At 32.1% G+C, this 24,013-nt stretch overlaps 1 protein-coding gene across 1 annotated transcript in view; it reads left to right on the top strand.

The window, feature by feature from the left end:
* Window positions 1–24,013, top strand: part of LOC149420992 (protein O-mannosyl-transferase Tmtc2-like) — a 491,943-nt gene that overhangs the window by 349,145 nt on the left and 118,785 nt on the right. The window contains exon 5 of the mRNA XM_089635668.1: window positions 5,470–5,584. Coding sequence (XP_089491794.1) covers window positions 5,470–5,584 — 115 coding nt within the window. The remainder of the gene's footprint in view (window positions 1–5,469; window positions 5,585–24,013) is intronic.

Raw genomic sequence — 24,013 nt, 5'->3', positions numbered from 1 at the left:
CCATATTGTCTTACAATATGGTAAAAAAGCAATATAATATTTGTCACGAAACGATTGTATTACCAGATCTATCATTATTTGAATTCAAATATCCTCAGCTGTTTAAAAAATACTAGTATTTTGCTTGTAAGTAAAAGTATTATGAAATGGTAAAATATTTCCATTTAGCGTAAAATCATTAAGGTAGGTAAACTAAATAAACACTTTAAAAATGAGTTGTTGAAAAATGTCTCAGGCTGAGTCACACGCTTCCTCAGCGGATTAGCGTAAGTATTTAAACATAAATTTTCTTCGTTAGAAATGAAAAACTTCTCCGGCATATATATGTTAGTATATTCTTCACAATTTGAAAAGATATTTCTGGAATGGAACGATCTCTTCCGATATTCCGGTCTTGTAATACATCCACAAAGACAATTCTATACACAGACAACTTAAATATCTGTCGACACTAAATCTGAGAAGTTGCTGGTAAATTATGTACGCGAACAATTTTCGCTTGCTTAAACAAGGCTAAAGCGAATGTGAAACAAACGAAGGATATAATTTAAGAGGTAAAACTATGTTGTAAGAAAGTGCGTAGAACTCTCATTTGTAAAATATGCAGTCATACCCTCTCGAAAGATGCTCTCATTCTCGCAAATGGCATTCTTTATAATATGATTTAGCAGATGAGTGATTATGTCTACCCAAATATGAATAATGGGGATTTCGATAAATTTACCCAATCATAAAATATCAATTTGTAATTTGAGTGTTCTCGTAGAGCGTGCAAAAGTTACATTTATCAACTCAAATCGAATTCCGTGTTACTTAACTTTAATGTAACTTATCGGTTTTCCTTTTTACGTCTATAAAATAAAAGCATTAGTCCGTAAACTAGTCATTTTAATTAGAAAAATGAGAGAGCTGTTTGACGCATAGACCAACATGTGAAAGCTCACCCTTATGTAAACATGTTAAGCGCATTAATTAACTAACACCCCCGCATTCGCAAAGTGCAGGTAACACCATTACCCAATCATGGCTCCACGAGAGAAATAATGAATATGATTATCGGTACTCTATAGATTATCGCCCTGCAGATTGCGTTTAAATAACTTTTGCCATTAAACTAAGCAGAAATTCCATCGCGGCATCCAATACAGTTAGCCGGCTTTGGCAGTAATGGAATCTAGAGAGGAATTCATTGTGAATATAATAGTCCATTTTATTAATTAATTGTTATGGTTTCTATCTTAGTGTGCGCGGACCTTTAAACAATTTAGCATTTCCCTGATGCCTTCGGAACCAGAAGTAATTAAAAACTTTTTGAGCTTCCACAAAGAAATGAAAACCTCAAAGTTTTCATAATGATTTCGAAATGCCTGAAGGCCAAAATACTCTATCACGAGAATTTTTATTTTATTTATTATTTAAACAAGATCAACTTTTCTCACGACACTCCAAAAGTTGTAGCAATCCTACAACGTAAATATTTATTGTTAAGAAATTACGATCACGTCAAAACTTAAAAAAACAAACGCTGTTTTAATTGCGTCTCTTAACTTCTTAATAAGATAAAATTGTTTACGTTTGTATTTTAGGGTCCCTAAGTAACTTTGCCTGGATTCAAAGCATGTTTTCTCTTGAAAATATTTATGGTATGTCCTCTGATGTCTGTTTCTACAAAGAAAGCGACCTGCCTTGTTAACAGAATGTAAATAAGGCGGATAAGAAGTGACAAAGGTTAAAATCATCATAAATTAAAATTAAACATGTCTCGACTTGGGGGCTCGTTAAATTTAATTGCAAAAACGGATTTTAACGAAATAAGGTAAACATTAAGCATGTTGTTTTCGTATTGTATTACAAAACAAATAATAGTGCCCTCACATTTAATAACTCAACATTGTTTAAGACCAAAATCGAATAGTTTTTTTTTAGGTTTAGTATCGAAAACAGATGATTAAATGAAAATGCGGTGAAGTGGTCACAAGACTTTCTTCTGTATAATAATGTAGTAAGTGATAATATAAATCACTTGGGGAAATACTTTGGGAATATCTTGTATTTAGTTTTATGTAATCTATGATTAAAACCTCCGATCTGACGCACAAGAATTATTGTTTTTTTTGTTTCTCGGCTAGACCAATTGCCCTTTTCCAGTTTGCTCCTGTGTTAAATGATTAATTTATAACTATATCGATCTATTTAAAATAATAATAATTAGTTTTATACAATAAACCACCTTCTGAATAATGGGGGTAAGCCTGATTTTATTTAACACCACCTACAATTTCCGAAATTCAACAACTACTGCCATTATGGATATGCATACACAAAATTAAGATTTAATAATCCATAATCAATATTTCACAAGGAAACTGCGCGTTACGGATATATTGTCGAACAATCCGATCACTTACATTCCTAAATTAACCAATTTAATGACCTCTAAAATGATTTAAATTAAGTTAGATCGACTAAATTATTATCGTTATATTATTTTTAAAATATCTATGGAACACAATACAACGACAAATTTATTATTTAATATGTAGCCAAACAAAAACATGGGTTTGATTTTCCCGATACTGTCCAAGAGCCGTGTTGGAGTGCGTGCGATCACGTGTCCAGTGTTTAAGAATTAAAGTCAAATCTTCAGAATGGATAAGGCAGGGTGGGGGATGGCAGCCCTTTACAGATGTTAAGTCGTCCTACCTTTTGCGAATTCTCTCATTATCGCAAGGACTTTGGAATGGAGTTGCCAAATCCCCTAGGCTTTCCACGGATGGATCTTATCGCGATTCCTCTGTAGGTCTCGGAGGGTTAACGGTTGACTCTTACTGGACTGAAAACGGAAAACAGAAAGGTGCACATACATAGCAGTAAGTTATACGTGAAAAGAATTAGTTAATGGTACCTACCACTGATTTTTAACATTCTAGGGAAAAAATGAATAATTTAAATTAAAATAATAAATCGATATTTCCAATAAATAAATATTGACCTACTTTTTTCATGACATGATAATTTTGTAACAATTATGTTATGCAATTATATATAATATATACACATTTTTTAAATTGGGTGAAAGCACAATTATTCATTTTGAAATTAAAAATATGTCATTATGAAATGATCTTTGAGAAAAGTAGATAGGTCAATAATTATGATGAAACAATACACTCGTATATATTATGATGGATATTGTTAACTCTTCGATTTGGCACTTATTTTTAAATTTTTGGCAAAAATAAATGGCTTCGACAGATTTTCCTAGTTTCCTAGAACTCTTTTTCCATGTCATAAACTTTCCTAGTCTGTAGATATAGCTTAACATAAACCCATGGTATACAAATCTGTCATTTTTGACCTTTTTCATAAAGGTCTACATAATTCGTAAATTTGTTCAATGCCCAACACTTGTTTAGTACGTTAGTTGTTAGTTGTGTATTTTTTATATAAGCAATAATTGCAAGGTGCTTTTTAATACTTATCTTCCAAGTAAAAAACTTTATTCACCTTGAAAGGGATCCCAACAAGAGGAATACGTCATGTTTAAGTGTACAATATAAGAATTGATAAACATTTAGACAAATCAGTGTCTAGGGACCAAAAATATTAAAATAAGACGTGATTAATTAGTTATTATTATTAACAAAAATTACACAAAATAAATAAAATAATTATTGTAATCAAAGTTAAGCTTTTGAAATTACCGTGATTTTGCAAATATTTAAGAAGTAGGTATTTATTACTTTAAGTTTTTAATCAGTTTAAAAATGTCTTAATAAACATACTGGTAGGATAGTTCAAGCCAGTCCTCCATTTTACATGAAATAAATACTTTGAATTCAGAAATGAATTAATCACATTTAAAGAGAAAAAGCAATAAAAAAGGGAAGAGATAACAAAAAAAGGAAAAAAAAGAAAAACAAAAACAAATTGCAAACCTTATTCAGCACTGATGGAGGAAAATGACTATTGCTCATTTATTAAGAATCTCTTCAAATTCTTGGTAATTCCGGTTAATAACGGGATTTTGGGCTAAAATAGGTTGAAAACGGGTTTCCTGGTAAAGTTTTTGTAACTTTCTAGTAAAGATATTTAATATTAAATTTAAAAATTTTATTATTGTATCAATTAAATAAAGAAATAAACTATACTGAATAAGTCACAATATCAAGTAGCTTGCTAAAATAATAAAGTTAGAATGATGTCTTTATGAAAATAAAATATTAAAAGTACATGTGCATACTTATTTGTAATAGAATTATTGGGGAAAAAATACAAATATAATATACATTTGGTGTCGGAAGACGTGTTCTCAAGAATATTTTTTTTGCATTACAAGGAAACTTCTGTGTATCATCATAATATATTATCAAGGCCAATCGATAAAACATTCTTAAATTGATAATGAGACCTGTTAATTTACCATGGGGTCGAAAATCGATTTTACTCCGTGTGACTACACTCTTTACACAGTTTTTAACAGGCTTAACCGTTTTTCTATTATTCGATAATGTAGGTATTATTTTGTCCATGAAACTAAAATGAGCATCTTTTATTAGTGTTTCTGGAAATTTCATCAACATCTAACCCACATCTAACGTCTTCAGTACGCGAACTTTCCAAATTTTCCGGAATTAAACAACGATTCCCAAATTATAAGTCGATATCTCGGAATTCGGCCTATATTTTGGTCTTCCTTATGGTGTCCATCATAGTGTCAGATGTGTGGATTGTGTGTTTATTTATGTAAAATTGATACCATGTTGCGACGGTTAATCGTCTTAGGGCTAGTATTTCATTATAAAAATTAGTTAAATTAATGTGTTTAGTTTTGGTGTACCAAGTATCGCATATCGAAAATGAACATAATTTTGCACTAAAAATATCAACAACAACAAAAAATGATTGGAAGGTAGGTACCCTTATTAAGTACACCAATGTCTACATGATGGAAATCAATAGAGAGTGAGAATTATATTATACACACATTCACATAATTTACCTGTTAATTAATGTGAACTTGCGATTATTATGTTGAATGGAAACTTTTCGTTGTTTGAAGAAAAGTTTCCACATTTAAGTAATTTTCTAATTTTTTTACACCAAGATAAAAAATTACTACTACTGTGCCATTATTCCCCTCATTACCTATATAGTATTTAGTGACCTTGATAGGAGAATGGGGCAGTAAAAACACAAAATACAAGTGTAAGGATACATTTTTTTCAGATCAAAAGTTTATTCTCAGTTTACAACGATAAACCGTATTATATTAATTTTTTTAAGTGGGTCGGATTTTACCCTTTGCTTTTTGTTTAGAAGCGTATCAATGAAGCCACGCGTTTTAGTTAGTTCTCCCCCTTACACATTATATTATGCACTATATCCCACATCCCCCACCCTTAGGAGATAAGTACAACAATGTTTCCTTTGTGACTCGTTTTGATCATGTATTCTGTTTGTTTTCAGCTTTCGGCAACTTGGGAAGCGTACTAAGTGGATTGGGCAGAGTCAAGGAGGCGGAGGTAGCCTTCCACGAGGCGTTACGTCACAGGCCCAACATGGCGGACGTCCATTACAACTTGTGAGTTAATTGTATTTTATTATAATTATTGCAGTGCATTTTGTTTGAACGCAAAGCTAAAATCGTCCCTTTGATGGCGTTGTACACCATACCTACGATAATCAAGCAAAAATTAACTAAACATTTGTTATTTGGTAACTAAAATTGTATTGAAATTTACGAATAAAGACAGATTTTTATTCTGTCCACCAGCACCCCATTTGATATTTTCTTGAAGGGTGTGTAAATTGTAACAGATCTATCAGCGGTACTTCACCCATAGCACACCATTTCTAAAAGGAAATATTAAATTATTGAACTTAAAATAATGTAAGCTCTGTTGCTATGAATCATGATCATTATTTTCGGACCTACAACCTTCGAAGAGTCCTGGCCGGTTTTAGGAATTGCCACTACATCTACCAGTATCCTACTGTCTTCCCTCAGTATATCGTGACCATAGTTACGGTGTTCGCTCAGATAACATCAGTCATTCTGAAAAAAATATTATTTTTATTGAAAATAAGCAAATTTTTGCCATTAATAACGTGTTTTCAAATGTAAATGTAAATCTTTGCCAGAATCTTTTTTTTCATCAGACAAATGAATTTCATCAAAGCATCCATTGAAATCACAGAAAGCTTTTAAATTAAAAACAATATTATTTCAACGATGTTATCTCGAATCAAAGATACCCGCCGTAGGTTCTCCATCTAAAAATATTCAATTAAAATAAATCCCTTGAAAAGGATCAGCATTTTTAAACATGGTGGTCGATTCGATTGAAAGATCACAATTGAATCGAGGCCGGGGAAACACAAAGGTGCGGAATCGAGTCCTAACTTTTAACGGAGAATAAAACGTAGGCAAAAATTAATATATTAATCCCTTGACGCCCCTCTTGATAATTATTGAAATTCCTCATTCTATTGAAATATCCCACCACTACAATCAACCCACCGGATCCCGACTTACTTTGTTCTACTGGTCCAACATCTAGATATAAGATGAAAGAGAACGCTGTATAAAGCCTTATTGTGAGGGGAGTGATTGAAGAATGAGCTTATCCTTTAGAAATACACAATATTTTCATCGCTTCGCTCAGGAAAAAAAGAGTTGAGATAAAATCAAAGCCGTGAAAGAAATTTTTTCGAGTCTCTTCATTACGAACAAAATCTATTTGTAGAAAAAAAACTGGCAAAATCATTGTGATTTCGAAGAATCTGGAGTGGAATGAGTTTGAAAAATAAATTCAAACAACATATTATTTGATATAAGATGACAATGACTCTCTTTTATTTGATCAATTAGATTCATCGATTTATTGCTTTTTCTACAAATATATCGACATATCTTCAAACTCGTATATAGGTGGATATTCGAAGGAAGCAAATACTTGTGACATTATTATTTAATGAAAAAACATTTGTAATGCAACACTTTTCATTAAATTAATAACTGACAGCCAACCAAATTTCGGTTTTCTCAAGGTTCATCAGGGCTAGTTTATTAACATATATTTGCATAATTTATATTTCTATACCTTTTTCATTTCATTATTTGTTCCTTTTTGGTACCTGAATCTAAAAATCACGTACAAACAAAAGGCAGGTCACTAAGCCCCCTATATATCGCAGAGCCTTGTCTCTTAATATTAATTTTACATTTTCCAGTCACTATCAGATATTAGTTTCTACTTACTACCTACCATTTTAAAGGCAATGCGCCCATCTTTGCCCAACAGTCACACAGCGGTAAAAGTGATTTAATTGAAGCACGAATTCGAGCGTAACAGTATATTATTATTGCAGCCCTTTCCAGTAAAATGCACCTTTTGCGATCGCACTCGCAGCTTCTTTGCGACGAAAATTTTATCTAAAGTAAAATGAATTGGGGGGGATTAATTAAGTCAAATAATGTTTCTAAAATGCTGATCGATTACCGAATAGTTCATCTAGGATTAACTAAATTAAAGATTTGTTATCTAAAAGAATACGAAGATATTGAATAAAACTTTCGTTTGCGAGATGTGTATAATCTCTGTCCGAAGAGGGAAGGTTAAACGAGAATTAAGAATACTCATCACTGGAATAAAGCACCATTAGAATAATATAACTCTTTTTTAGATATTCTTGAATTCTAAAGTTAAATTGGAGCTTTCTCACCAAAATTTATAGCAAATCCTGATAAATGTGTGCTAGAATTCTTGGATTTTACAGTAAATTAAGTAGTTTTCACCAAAAAATAAAGCCTTTCAAAAAAGTCGAGGGGATTCCTTTTTTTAATTAATAAAGCTCGCAAATTAAAGAGTTTCCGTGACTTTTATCGGTAAGAATTCCAAAATTGCGGGGAAGATATTAGGGCGGCATCAGACCATAAGCGTTAACAGAAGCGGGAAGGATCCACTCATTTGCATAGTAAACTTGGTCCACCGTTTGGGGGAATTAAAAGATTCTCCGATACCAACCCCCGGGAGGGGTTGGGCGGGTGGCCCGGGCCATAAATCATCAGTCGATGCCTTTAAATAAAAGACCCCGAGGGGATGAAATATTTCTACATTTTCATCATACCGGTGGCGTTGCGAGAGAACGAGAGCTTGATTGGGTTTCTTTTCAGAAGGGTATTGTATATCTATACGGACGTTCATCGGGATGATTCAATTGCCTAATGTGCTAAATCAAGGATAAGATAACACTTTAATGGATTTTTTGTTACGGTTGATAATAAAGATAAAGAATTTTATTTTATTTTATTTAATGTATCACCGATATGTATTTATTTGTGTAAGAATTAGGAAAGCTATGATATTAATAATATTTGTATAAGCACTTTGTTATATACCTTTCAAGGAAACGAATTTCAGTATAATACAGGGTTTTCCAATAAGAGGTGTTATTTTAAATAGCCCGCTATTTCAGTAGATGTTACTTTTAAAGCTGTTATTTTTTAACATTTGACAAGTAGAAACTACGTTTTTAATAAAAATGGAATGATACACGCTTCAACAATGCATTAAAATTATTAAAGTTCACTTGAGTGAATCAAATGCAAATCATCTTGAGTGATGAGGCCCATTTCCACCTCGGTGGCTTCGTCAACAAGCAAAATTGTCGCACCTGGGGCTCGGAAAACCCAGAAGTTGTTGTTAAAAAGCCTCTTTATTTTCAACGTGTGATTGTTTGGTGCGGTTTATGGTCCGACGGAGTCATTGAACCTTACTTTTTAGAAAATGAGGCTGGAGCAACAGTTACAGTGAATGGATCGCTATCGACAGATGATTAATGATTTTTTATGGCCGTAATCGGATGGTATTGATCTGGACAATGTTTAATTTCAACAAAACGGCGCTACGTGCCACACAAGCAACAAAACCATTGATCTTTTACGATTGAATATCAAAATAACACCTCTTATTGGAAAACCCTGTACATTCAGTATTTAAAAAAAAAACTGAAAAATTTAAATTTTTTTTTTTTTTTCCAATTCTTATAGTAATTAATTTATAAAACGAAATCGATTACCTGGAAATTTAGGCAAACGGAGTCGGAAATAGCAAAGGCAAATATTTTTTCACTTGATTGCAGACAATAACTTTATTTTCCAAAAAAATTTACATTGAATTAAAATTAGTTAATGCAATTTTGACATCGTTAAACTGACATCCATCTTACTTATTCTCCCAATATCAAAAGGTAAAGTATGATGGGGCGCACACAGGGATACTCATAAAAGTAATAAGTAACATAATCGACAAACTAAAAGATTCATTTTTAGCATTTTTGTGTGGGATCATAAGACCAATAACAACTAAGAAATATATTTTATAGAATAAAAGTCCAAGGCATAACCAAAATCAAGAGTAAATGTTAGTTGACAAACAAAGATGTACTAGTAAATATATCAAACCATCAGACCAACAAGGACAAAGCGAAACTTGGAACAGCATTGTTCGATAAATAAAATAGTTTAATTCACAATGGAATGATTTAAAATGAACTGTACGAAGTTATGGAGGCATTTTTTGTATTAAACTATGGATTGAAAAAAAAACACTCAACTTCAAAACCTCGCAAAACATCGGAAATCCTGCAAAGCTCGTTTTTCATTTTAAATCCTCTTGAATTGAATGTACCTATACATTTTGTATTTTGAAACGTTGTCATAACAAATAATGAATGTATTAAAGTACGGCATTAAGGATTAAAAGGTTTAATGACACAATATGCACATTAAAATGACCATTAAAAATACTCTATGCGGTTCATCATTCGATATCACCGATGTGAATCTCGGTTTTTATTTTAAAAGCTCAATCATTATTATGTTCCTGTTTGTAAAGATTGAAATGGTAGATGTCACATCACGTCAAACACAAACCTAAACGTTATTTATCTACAATGAATCGAAATAATAATGGTCACGGAAATTATTGAAAGGTATGTATTGACAACGACAGGAGCGCGTATTTGTTGTAAAGTTAAGCGGATGTGATTTTGGATAAATTATTTATTTTATATTGTCGTACCGAAAACGAGATCTGTATTATAACAGAGGCTTAGAACTTGTAAATTTATGAGTAAGGTTATTTGTAAGAATATATATTGTTTGCATAATTGAGGTTTTAATTATTAACTCTTAAGTTTGCATAATTGATGTTTTAATTATTAACTCGTAAGTTTGAATTACTGAGGTTTTAATTATTAACTCTTAAGTTTGTATAATTGAGATTTTAATTATTAAATTGTGAGTTAACACGATTGAGGTTTTTATTATTAACTCGTAAGTCAACATAATAACGATTTAAATAGTAATCATAACAAATATTAATGAATAATTCTTTTTTTCTCTTTCAACTCTGGATTAAAACGCCATTGATTTTAAATTGTGCCCTGTCAACGTTTTAATGGAAATCTAATGATTTTTCTAATGAATGACAAATAACAAAAGAAAATTTCGTATATTAAAGTCAGATCACAATAAATATGATTATGATAACTAATTTAATAGAATAATATGATTTCCCATTAAGGTCAACCTAATTTAAAGTAAGAGATCAAAGATAAACCCACAAAATTAACGTGGGCATTTTAGTATAAAATTGTGTACCAAATGTAGGCTTAACAAATTAATAAAGGTTTTATTTTACCCTTCCACATACATTTAATTTTTATGGAAATGAGTCAAAAAGTCTAGTACCTTTTGACCGGGGTAAGACTCTCGACTAGCAAGCTGGAGGTCGAGTTTTAAAATTTGGGTGTGCGCAAGGAAATTTAATTTGATCAATTTATGTTATGTCACAATTTATTCACTTAAAATATTAAAAATAATTTCAATATTTACAGCACGTACTAGAACGTAAGCTACTCTCAGTATCGCCTAGGTGAAAGGCCTCCATTAAGAATTGAAACATTGCTTGAAATGGGTTTGGCCGTGTTTGGTGACCAGATCTGAATTTTCAGGTAATTCTCAACCTTTCTCTTCCCCAACTCTCTCTCATCCCCACTAACTTCAGTCTCACAAAATACAACATTTGGGGATGCCATAGTTGCATTGGTTCCATATGGTTGGGAGCAGTTTCGGACTCTTGTTCGGTTTCACATAAAAATAAAAATTAAATAAATTAAAACAATAAAATGAAAGAAAGAAAAACATATGTAGGTGAACATATAAAATAAATTAGACTTTCATTGAAGGAAAAGAAGTATGATATGATTCGTTGTTTGAAAAACTAGTCGCTATTCGACTCATCTCTTTTTGCCTTTCGGACACTGATTTACGTTCAAACCCAAAAATATCGAAATAAACGCAAAATTTGATTATTTTATGGTAGTTTGTTGTTTGTTGATACGACGAGTAGTGCGAGTGGAATGTACATTAGGCCTGAATTATTTTCGGATAGGTTTATCGGGTCCGTCCGCCAGCTGTCGGCCGCTGCTTGCGGCTGCTGGTGGCGTGTTCGCGTTAGATATCGCGTGAGAGCAAATCGACTGCGAAATCTGCAATCGAATAGTTACAGGACTGAGTGCATCGCTTGTCGTGACAGGCGATTCTTTGATGGCCTGATTTGATATTAGAAACACGTACATAAACTTGACGTTTAATGTAATCTGGATTTGTGATTTTATGGGAACAGGAACAGTTATCTGAAGCGATTTTTATGCGAACCATTCAATTGGAATGAAACACAGACATATGTCTACAAAATGAAAAATGTTCAGGAAAGCAGAAAACAAGTATTTTTGGTATGTGATTTACCTTGTTTGAATAAATATATTAACAAATATTTATTTAATTACTGAAGACAATATTAGCGATTCATAAACGAATATTTGAAATAGAAAAATATACGGTCACATCTAGGACTGTTAGAAATTAAATATTACAAATCGAAATTTTACTTATTAAGTTATTCCAAAAAAGTAAAATAAATATTTAATTGTAAATTTCATTTGTAAGAATGACGTGCTCTCCTTTAAATATAATGTGTTTTGTTGTTGTTTAATTTTTTTTATTATTATTTATTTATTTATACGCCCATTGGGCTTTTACATACATAGTTCATAAAAAATAATATTCTGAAGATTGTAAGTTCACAAAAGTAATAGTAAAAATACATATAACCATATCCATTTGACATATTATAACAGCAAGTAAATAGTACAAAAATAAAAATAAGAATATTCCTTCTCCTAAGTTAAACAGATTTAAATTAGTTAATAAGAAATGTAAAGTTTATATGTAAATGCTAGGTAGTGGCAGCAGTAACTTGATACAATACGACACATAGTATATGAGGCCTTTGAGTTAGAAAGTTAACGAAAATCTTTAATCTATTTTAAATCAAGTTACCCTCTTATGTGTTTGTGTTACTAAACATTTTCAGTTTTTAAATTTTAAATTAAAAATGAATTATAAGATATTCCAGTTGGTAATATAAAAATATAAGAGTATGATATGTTTTTGTGTTTCTAACCTTTCACGATACAGCCGTTTAGCATGAGAACATTATCAGAATCCACATAAACGTAAAAGGCGATGTGTTGTTATGTTTTATGCTTACATGCAAATAATGATATATGTTTCAGATTATTTACTTATAGAGCATGGGGCGATACTTCTTTACGTTAAGAATAAAATCGATTATAGTGAGTATTTATCGATATCTCAAAAACTTATTTTTAATAGTTACGTTTTTGTATTTTTCACCCAAAGATTTGTTATTATCTATATTGGTCATTTCACAGAAACAGGAACAATTATCTGCGTTCGTGATTTTATAGTAGCAGGAACAGAAATTATCAGAGTACGTGATTGAGAACAAGAACAAATGAGATTTTACAGAACAACAACATCTGGGTTGAACTCTTTTAACGACTTTTCATTGAAGATTTCTTAAAACAATATGATACAATAACGATGAAAATTTATATTGTTTGATCATTTATTATTTTTAGAAATATTACATAAAAAGCCTTAAAGCGTATTATTTTTAAATAACGAATATTTAAATAAAAAAAATGTAAAAAACACAATCAGGTTGCAACAATTAAGCAATGGTATCAGCTTGGTTTAATTTGACGCAGTTGTAGGTAGAGTGACTTTTGGTGTGCAATTATTATATAATAATATGTATGATTATAACTTAACCTGGATAGAGTGAGATACAGATATTGTAATTAGGTCGGGTAGAGGGAGAAGAAAATGAAGGGATGAAAGTAAAATAAAAAAAATGAAGGTAGGTACCTACTATAATATATAGTTTTTTGTTTACTCAAATTATTTTTTGTCCAAATTTTTGAAAAAGTAGAGAAGTACTCAGTTTCTTTGAGAAAAGTTTCTAACTTTTGCAAAGGTTGAATTTTCTTAGTCTGATAATGTGAAGAAAGAGTCAATTACTAAGACGCTGGTTGAACAATGTCTTATGTTGACATAATCACTTAGTTCTCTACAAAGACGTCTCCCTTATCAAAAGACTCAAACAAATAAAGAGAATGTATCTCCCATCTACCCACAGTACGACCGGAAATACGTGTCGATAGCTCCTACTTCCCATTTCCACAAGGTTAGCCACACAAGTCTAAAACAGGAATCAAATCAACCGGATCTAATTCGTAACACACGTTCCCAATTCCAACTTCTTCGCAACTGTAAGCTCTGCCCATGAGAGAGCTTTAAGCTGGAACAAAAAGCCGCCATTAATAACTTCCAACTTAGGCTTAGGATAAATAATATGAAAGTAACTGGGATGAATTGAAACGAACAAAGAAAGTGAAGAAAAACATTGATTCATTCGGATTCAATGCTGCGAAAACCTGTGGAATTTGTTACACTTTCCGGAAAAGGTTATTTAAATGGTAAAATAACAATCGCTCTGAGAAATTTAAAAGACCTCGAGCTGAAAACGGTTAAATATAATATTTATCTTGCGATTTTTATTATTTATGTTATAGTCATGCATTGCCTTGTGTTAAATAAAAAAAAAACACGTAAAATACATACAAATTCATAAAGTTTTTTTTCAATTGTATTAATATTAGTGAATTTTTGATCAAAAACCATCTAGAAAAATTTTTGCTATTTGAAATCCTAATTTCCAAGTAAGTAATCGCTAACGCAAAAAGGGTGCCAAAACACGTTGCGTAATAATTTATCTTTCACTTGTTTGACCTTTATGTAATTTACTTGTAATGGTTTAAGCATAACCCAAGGTTCATAAGCTCGCAATGCCGAGTTCTGTCATTGCTTCTGACGTATCAATGAGCGCTTTGGAATGGTACTGGACAATGAAGGATCATGACATCCCTGTTTAAAGCTAGTCACGGTCCACAATACTGGCATATTATAATCCGTTCAGCCCCTTGCGTTTGACGCAATTTGTCAAAAACAAAAACCGGTCAAGTGCGTACTATGCAAATCCAGTGGCCATCTCCGTAACGGGAGGTAACGTGACACTGGCAGAGACGGATCGACGTTTCATTCACGAGTGTTTTAACAAAGATGCTCTCCACAGTAACCGGAGCGGGTAACGGAAACCAGAGCGGGAACGGGGAGCGGGGATCCGTTTCAAGTTGCTTCCCCATCACTATCAAGCACCGCGTGGCTCGAGGACATTTAAGTATGACACACTAGATGAGCTCTCTTTAACGTGGGAACTATTATATTATGACCTTTGCATTTGGGTGGTAATGTGAGGCAGAGGATAAATAGGAAGGGAAGGGAAGATATAGAGGAAAGACGGAGAGTACCTTCTGAGCTATTTAGATCTGGTAAACGTGCCAGAAAGCTACAACTGCCAAATCCAAATAACGTTTAATTTCTGATAGCTATTTTACTATGCGGGCTATCATTATGTAATACCTACTAATAAAATATTCGAATCTAGAACGCTGTGCCAATGAATATAGTTATTCGTTTAGAGCTCTGCCTTACGTTTCTGTATTTTTTGAGACTATCTGAAAATGTATCCTACCAATATGCCCTATATGATGATAATATATGTCCTACATCATGTGGCCATGTAGCCATGATGGAATACTGGGTACTTATGTTCTTATGGTCACTTGGCGTATTTTTAAATGTGACATAAATAGCTTTAAAGGCACAGTCCTTTTGCAAACTGAGACTCGCTCACCGACATGGCGACTTTATCACTAATGTTTTTAAAATGGTTTAACGCTAAATCTACCCATGTGCATGAGACAAGTAGACAACGTTTCTATAACAATATAGGACAATGGTAATCTACATAGGTACATGAGACAAGTAGACAACGGTTCCATGGCAAATCAGACAGTGGCAATATACCTAAGTACTCACTTGAAACAACTAGACAACGGTTATTTGGCAACTTAGGACAGTGGCAATCCACATAGGTACATGAAACAAGTAAGCAACTTAGAACATTAGTAGTTTTTTTCATGACTTGATATCATTTTTCAAATGTGTTTTGAATTTCCACTGTCCTTAAATGTCCGGTAACCGTTATTCCAGGGGCACATGTTATAAAATATCTTCCAAATCCGTAAAAAAACCGTTATCAGATACGAACACAACAGGCGTGATAGTACATATTATAGTATGCTGTTAATGAACTTTATGAAATACTCGTTGTTGTTATTTATATGTATTACATAATGTGTAATCGTTGTGGTATTACTTTTGCTAGGTTAGATAACAGATTAATGAAGCTACTTTGCTGGCCAAATTAATTAAAATTTTAGATATTAAGACGAAGTTTAGTGCCAAATCACTATTTTGATTAATCTTTATGACGAATTAGTGTACATTATGAATACCAAAAATATGCTTCAGATAAATTGAAGATTTTTCTATCGCTTCGCTTGAGTAGAATACAAAAAAAAACTCAGTAAAAAATATAAATGCAAACTACTAAAAAAAATTTTTTTTTAATGTAAATGTATGAACGCATAAAGGAAAAACTTTTAAAAAATACAGTATTATAGCTAAGATTATCTGTGACAGTTTCACTTGATTAACTTTTTTGTTTTCTTATAAAATTATTTACAAATAAATAAAAACCAGTTTTTTGCTTAAAATCGAACGTTTCTAGACTCCGTTCGTCAAGCGATTTTAATGCCTATTACATACGATATAAGGTATACCTAGAATGTACACATTTTTGGCTTGTAGCTTCCTCTTAAGGTTCTCATGTGAATCAAAGTGAAGCAGTTGAAATTATTGTTTGACATCTGGCCTTTGATATGTATGAAATTCGACCACAGCGATATCATGCATGTAATTATTTTATATCAAATATGTTTCAGCTGCCTAACTAAATTAATTTATCGTGTTATATTCATACGCAACACTTATTATTCTTCATTACTTAGATTAGAAGGAACTTCTCTGCAACAAGTTTTGATGTTGTATTTTAGACTCCTAATTATTGGTAATCCGGTTAAAAACGTGATTGCAAGCAGTTTCCTGATAAAACATATTTCTATTGAATACTTTTAAGTTTTTAAGATCCCTAAAATATATGTTATTTTTTAAAATAGTTTGCATATGTAATTTCCTATTTGTAAAGCCAAAAGGGTATTTATGTGAAATTCCACCGATGGAAAAAATTGCAAAGTATTCTAATTATTTAAAACAAATTTTGCTCTCTTATTTAATATGTTATGGGTATGAAATAATTCAGAGTGTATCTTTAAAAGCAACTTAGGAATTTGTCGAGAGGTTTTTGGTGTACTGTAAACGAGTCGTGTTTATGAAATATTTTCATAATTTTCGCTTTGTTATTATCATTTTGTTTATATAAGCGCGCTCCCTTTAACATTGTTATTTACACATTTCCCTTTAAAACCATCTTCTTCTTCTTTTTGAAGGCTTACTATAGAACCTTAAGAATCCAGTATTAATAAATATTATTAAACTGGTAAAATATACCTTGTCATTATGTTATGTTTTTCAAAAATATGTTGTAGTTGGGGATTAGATTTAAGAGCATATATTTTTTTTAAATTTATTTATTTACGCGGTAGATACCTATTGTTTAGTATTTAAACAGTTTTGGATAAAACCTGCCATTTTTTCCATTATGTACTAACCATTTCTTTCCTTAGAAACAGCCTTACCCACATTTGGAAAGAAGAAGATTTTTTGTTGCATTGAAAATTGTCCCAAGTACAGCATTCCAATTCGTGTCGTGTAGCATTAAGGTGCAATCTTCGGGTCATCGTCGTATTATTCACATGCTTTGTACTTTGTTTGCAAATATCAAAATCATATTAAAGATTATCTCATTTTGGAGAAAATTTCACCCCGTGAACAGTGCAAGTTTGTCGAGAGCCCTATTACCGGGATTCTTGGAAATTCAAGGTAGGCTGTTCCTTCATTCCACTTTTCCCGTGATTTTTCAAAACCAATTGAATGAGCTTTAATACTGTCGTTTTTGGGTGGATTTGATTTATAGTTCATTTACGTGTAATAGAACACGTTACACCTATTATTTATTATCTATTAGTGCCTATGTTTTAGGTTTGAAATAAAATAAACAGTTTTACACTTGCAATAAACAGCATTGTTTTGTTTTTTTATATGGTGAAGTGAAAAATTAAATATATCTTTATGAGCTTCAAGAAGTAGAGGCGCAACGACAGAATTGATTCACGAGCTTTTAGAAGAATCATGCTTTTTAAAAGGTTCATATTTTGGTGCCCAAGAGCTCTTCCACCTTCCAAAAGTCCTTCAAAAGAGTGACGAACTTAAATTTTATTATAACTATAAAAATAAACATAGGTACCTAGAACTCTTGTAATTTCGTAAATAAATTTCTTTGACTCGTGGATAAAATGTATGTATACATTCTGAGAATATATTTTCGAGAAAATACATCTTTTTGAACAATAATTTAATTTTAGAAGTTATTTCTAACTTTACATCCATTCTCGGAAAGGGGCAAAACTCGTCACCGAAGTTAGTCCGAAAAGGTTCCGTTGTTAGTTGCATCACTATTCGACATTTCTGTCCCGTTCTGGGCGGGAGCTGTGGGCGGGAGGGCTGGAGAACCGACGGGGTGGTAAACCTCCCACAAGTCTCTCTCGCAGGGATGGTTATAAATCAATTGGTCCCAGGGGGTGGGAAAACTTGCCGGTGACTTTACTTATGGGGCGGAAAAATTGGAAATTAATGAAAAACTCGATGTGGACCGCTTTGAGCAGTTACACGTAATCGAATGGGCCAGGCGGCCATTGTTCGTCGCGATACGCTAAAGAAATTTTATTTAGCCGGACCTGAATGGTTTAACGGTCCGGCGAAAAAATTTAGGAGTAAATACGGCTGAAGTTATCAAAGAATTTTACTCGGTTACCCAAAACCTAGTTTCCAGCCTCCACGATGGCCGGGATAATTTGTTGTCGATCAAGATCTTGTGATTATGTCCTTTTGCTAGAGCTCGATAAGATTTGGGAATCAGTGATTTCGTAAGAAGTATGTATAAAACACAAGTATTTCACGATAACTACACTAACTAGTTGTAAATCTGTATGCGTTTTTTACACATAGATATAGGTACGTCATCATATCACACGTTGACAATATTTTTGACGGTGCTAGTAAAAAAAATATAAGATTTTTTTTTTTTTTTTAAAGAAAGACAAACATTCCCGGGTTACGAATAACCCAACAATGTTTGAAAATCTCCTACTACCACCACAGAAAGCCGAAAATGTTGCTTGTGTTGTGATGGAGGACTTAGCCAGCCGAGGAATCGAACACGCGACGCTCGGGTGAGACCCAAGCGCTATGCCCACTCAACCACTGACCGGTCACTGATAGTAATCTGAAATATGCGTACAAAAATAAAATATTCAGATTAATTTTCATTGATCAACCTCAAAATTAAGATGGCACCTGGCGAGAATGATTAGAACTTTTGATTATACCGCTACAATTTTCTCAAAAAATGCGTAATTCTTAAAAGCTTTTGATAAAAATGTCCAATTTGAAGATATATGGGTGCATACGCTTGAACCACAATGTTATTATTAAAAAAAAGTTATAAAACAAATTACTTATGTAACAATGTCAGTGGCTCAGTTGGCATAACGTCCGGTTCTCACCTAGGCGTCGTGAGATCAATTATCCGGCTCGTTAAGTCCTCTATTACGACACAAGCAACATTTTCCTGCTTACTGTGATGGTAGTGGGAGGTTTTCAAATATTATCAGGTTATTTATAGCCGCGGAATGTTTGTATTTGTTTAAAAAATATAAATAATATAGTTTTCAGTCCAAACAATAGAAATGAAAGCATTGTAAAAACTGAATTATTTATGACAATTTGTATTTTGGTAGACAATATGACGATATTAGCCTTGTTCCTTTAATCAGTCTGACAAATTCAATACCTTCTCCTTTTTTTCGTTTACTTATAAATAAAATACTACATATTATTTACATACATTGGTAATTTTATAAAATTGTTAGGTATTCAGTTTCTGTATATTTTTTCTTTAGTCGATACATTTTTTATTTTTTTGTTATATTAACGAACAATCCTTTCACAAGCACAAACATCTGATTACATTAGAAAAAATTAATATTTCACCAAATTGTATATTGCAAAAAATGTTATTAATGTAATAAAAAACCGAAAGCTCTAAAAGCAACCTGAAAAACCGCAAAATTAAAAAAAATATATATTTTGTTCTTAACTTATCAAGCCAATACTGGAAAATTTTAAATTTCTAAGGATTTCGGGAAATTTTCAAATTCACCTCCTGCAAACTTGTTCTGAAATCTAAGGAAAAAATAGGCATCCCATCCCTGTTTAGATATGTTTAAAATTATATTGCTTCATACAAACCCCCTTTCTCGCGGACACACACGAACAGTGAAAAACTTATTACCACAGCTTTTGTATGATTAAACGGATACCATTCTCAAGTCTCTTATTTTTGACATCAATATAGCTCTGGAAACCCCTATGGTGGACAACAAAAGGACAATCTATCTCTTCATGAATGCTAATTTTGAAAGATCAATAACATCCTCAATAATATTGATTGGGATGCAGAATTTTTAAACCTATCAACTAATAATGACATTGACCGTTTTTATGTTATTTTAAATGAAATTATTCGTTTGAACGTCCCATCAAAGGAAATTCATATTAACAACTCTTATCCTTATTGGTTTAATCCAGCCCTGATAAAACTCACTAAAGAAAAATATAAAGTGTTCAAAATGTGGAAAAAGTGGTCAAATCCTTTGGACTACCGTAAATTTTGTGTTCTTCGATCAAGGCAAAAGAAAATGTCTAGGGAATGTCTTAAACAATTTATAATAAACGCCGAACTTAATATATCCCGTGACCCGAAACATTTCTGGACTTATATTAAAGGAAAGAGAAATAATTCTGGTTTACCGCATATTATGAAACTGGGTGACATAACTGCCGTGAATCCCATCGCAATATGCAACCTGTTCTCACAATACTTCGTCTCAACTTTTAATCACAAAACTGTTTCCGATGTTCACTCTACCAATTATCACGTAGACAATCAAGTTAACATATCTTCGGTATCAGTTTCCAAAGAAAAAAAAGAAAAAATAATTGATACTATTTCTTGCTCATTAAGTGCAGGTAGCGATAAAATTCCGGCATTCTTTATCAAAATGTGAAGCAAGGTAATCTCGAAGCCCCTATTATTGCTCTTCCTCATTGAAAGAAGGTGTCTTTCCGGATCGCTGGAAGTGTGCTCATATTACACCAGTATTTAAGTCTGGGGCAAAAAATGAAGTCCGGAACTATCGTCCAATATCTAAATTACCGATATTCAGTAAGATATTTGAAAAAATTGTTCATGAACAACTGTATGACTGTGTCCAGTCTGTAATAATTGCTAACCAACATGGATTCATGAAAAAAAGATCAGTATCGGCCCCTTAGAGTCAAAAAAACGTAACTCAATTTTTATCGATTTTGAGTTACGGATGGTAAAATGAATTACTATTTTATATTTATAAGATGGTTCAGAAGCACGAAATTATTAATATGTTTCGTTTGTTTAAAAGTATACAACACTGATTAATTGAGAACTATGTTTTCTTGCTCTCCTGTAAAGTAGAGAAAAAATGAGATACGTTTTTTTGACCCTAAGGGGCCGAGTTGTCTCTAATTTTGCAATTTTTACTGAAAATATTTCAAAATCTATGGATGATAAAATCCAAGTTGACGTAATCTATACAGACTTCTCTAAAGCATTTGATAAAATTGATCACAGTCTTCTTTTATCTAAACTACTAGCTCTGGGAATTCACGGGGATTTGTACCGATGGCTGGTCTCCTATCTTAATGGACGCACTCAAGGAGTAACTATTAATGGCTTCATATCTGAGATTGTAAATATACCTTCAGGTGTGCCCCAAGGATCTCACCTGGGACCGTTGCTGTTCACAATTTTCATCAACGACATTATTAAATGCTTTAGTTATGCAAATATTCTACTCTTCGCCGACGATATGAAAATATTCTTTCCTATTAATTCTATTATTGACTGTTATAAATTACAAGAAGATCTATATAGACTTGATGACTACTGCATTATCAATCATCTCAACATGAACACCTCAAAATGTTATGTTATTACCTTCACTAGAAACAAAATAAAATTTGAACATAACTACTACATAGCCAGTCAAGTACTTTAAAAGGTTACACAAATTCGTGACCTAGGTATTCTGCTTGACAATAAACTTACATTTGAGGCGCATGTTGATATGATTGTGAAGAAAGCCCTTAGAATGTTAGGATTCTTATTCCGTATTGGAAAAGAATTCAATAAAATTCAAACACTTAAAATATTGTATTTTTCTTATGTTCGTAGTCATCTTGAATTTGCTTCTCAGATATGGAATCCTCAATATAATATTTATGTAAAGCGCATTGAAGCCATCCAAAAAAAAATTGTCAATCATTTAAATTTTAAGATGAATATTGGTAACCACGGGATTAACAGCTCGATGGAATATTATGGACTAATGCCATTAAAAACTAGAAGAGACTCCGCAGATATAATATATCTCTATAAAATAATCAATGGCCTTATTGATTTTTCGCCCCTTTTGTCTGAGATTAATTTTAGAATCCCAAGCTTTAGAACTAGAGATAAATCATTTTTTCATCTTCAAAAATGCTCTACTAATCTCAGACAGAACGCTTTTATATTCAGAGCTTGTACCCTATACAATAAGAATTTTAATTATATTGACATATTTTCGTGTAGTTTAGGAACATTTAAAAAAGATTCCTTAGCTATTATTAAATAATAATTAATAACATACTGCAAGTTATCATGTTGTTGATATGAACCCTGTCCAGTTACAAGTGACTCATTTTATAAACATCTGTTCAGTTTAGTTGGAGGTATATACATATATTGGTGATTATCGGTGTTGTGTGAGGATAAAATTGATATTTTGTAATTTACTTGTGTTCTTATATCCGATGTTATGTTTACTTTATTTAGTATTTTGTATTTTCTGTAAATATTTTTTGCCCACGGGTACTGGACCCTCAGTTTGTTATTATAATTATTTTTTTAATTGAAAACCTATCATTAGATATTATTTGTATTTTTTATAAGTTGATTATTTAAGAATGTAAAAAATCTGTTGGTGTTCCTAAATAAACAAAAAAAAGGCTCAAGGCCGGCTTTACGATACTAACGTTGAACCGGCATATAAATATATAATATCTCACTATTAAGAAGAAGACAGAAGGTGAAAATATGCTATCTTAGAACAAAATGACTTAATTAAACAAATTTAGATAAAGGATTTTGCAGAAGATCGACATAATATTTCAGGTCGCATAATCCGGCCGTCAGCACACAATTCATATTGCATAGTGCACAATAGCGAGTTAAGTATTGTAGTTGTAGTAGATAGGAAAATGTGAGCCGGCTTAGGCCAACTTGCGATGAACTTTACCCACCGCATTGTCTCAGGTCCTCCGCTCAGTGGACCTTCAATCCAGAGCCATATTTCCAACTGAATACACAAGCTTAAATCACTTCAGGGGTCTTATCTTTCGATTTCTGAAGCGCAGAGGTTTTCTGAACTATTAAATCCTGTAATTTATCTAAACATACAAAATATAAAGTCGTCAAGGTAATGATTTTTTATGCATGCATTTAAAACCTCTTATTGAAGGTCAATTAAACTACTCGTACAAATAAACGTAATTCTGTATCTTCTGACTGAAAGTATTGAAAAGTTCACTGTAGTCGGAAATATTACATGGATCACAGCAAGTGACTGATTTCTTGTACGATGAACGGATCAAATGATAAAAAAACACCAGCACAACGCAGTATACTTTGTGAAGAAAACAAAATCTAAGATATTTTTCTACTCTTGGAATAAGATTTTTCTTTGTGTTCGCCATAAAATATTGTGCTCGTTAGCACAGGTTGATTCCTTGTATGAAAGAGATTCTATGCTATTGACCTACTGAATAAAATAGTTTTATTTCAGAAAATGGCTCTATTTCTGGTCCATGACTAGAAATCTAGAAAAAAGTGTATTTCCGGAAGAGGATTCTTCTTCTACAATAATCCCTCATTTTTATGAATATAATTATAAAAATAATTTCTCGTCGTTGTCACAATAGTTCTAGTGAATTCATTTTTAGCAAATTATTTTTTTTTAAATACAGTGTGTGGCAAGCCTACGCACGAAGGAAGTGAAACTTTTAGTATTCTTCTCTCTCTCTTTTCATTTCATATTATTATTATTCATAATGCTGTACATTATAGTTTTAAAAAGCATAAATTTATTTATAGGCGAGTTGTTAACAAATGAACGTTTAACTAGATTCCTAATATTGACATATTTATAAGTAGCATGTGATAAAAAAAATTAAAAGTTATAAAAATATGGGATTCGAACCCGGGTCCTGCATAACGAGTGTCGAACGCTCCGC

This window comes from Hesperophylax consimilis, chromosome 9 (assembly GCF_061612785.1).
Source record: "Hesperophylax consimilis isolate HC1 chromosome 9, BYU_Hcon_1.0, whole genome shotgun sequence".
In the NCBI taxonomy this organism is placed as follows: Eukaryota; Metazoa; Arthropoda; class Insecta; order Trichoptera; family Limnephilidae; genus Hesperophylax; species Hesperophylax consimilis.
Note: the sequence above shows the minus strand (reverse complement) of the source record. Positions and strands in the feature narration are given on the sequence as shown.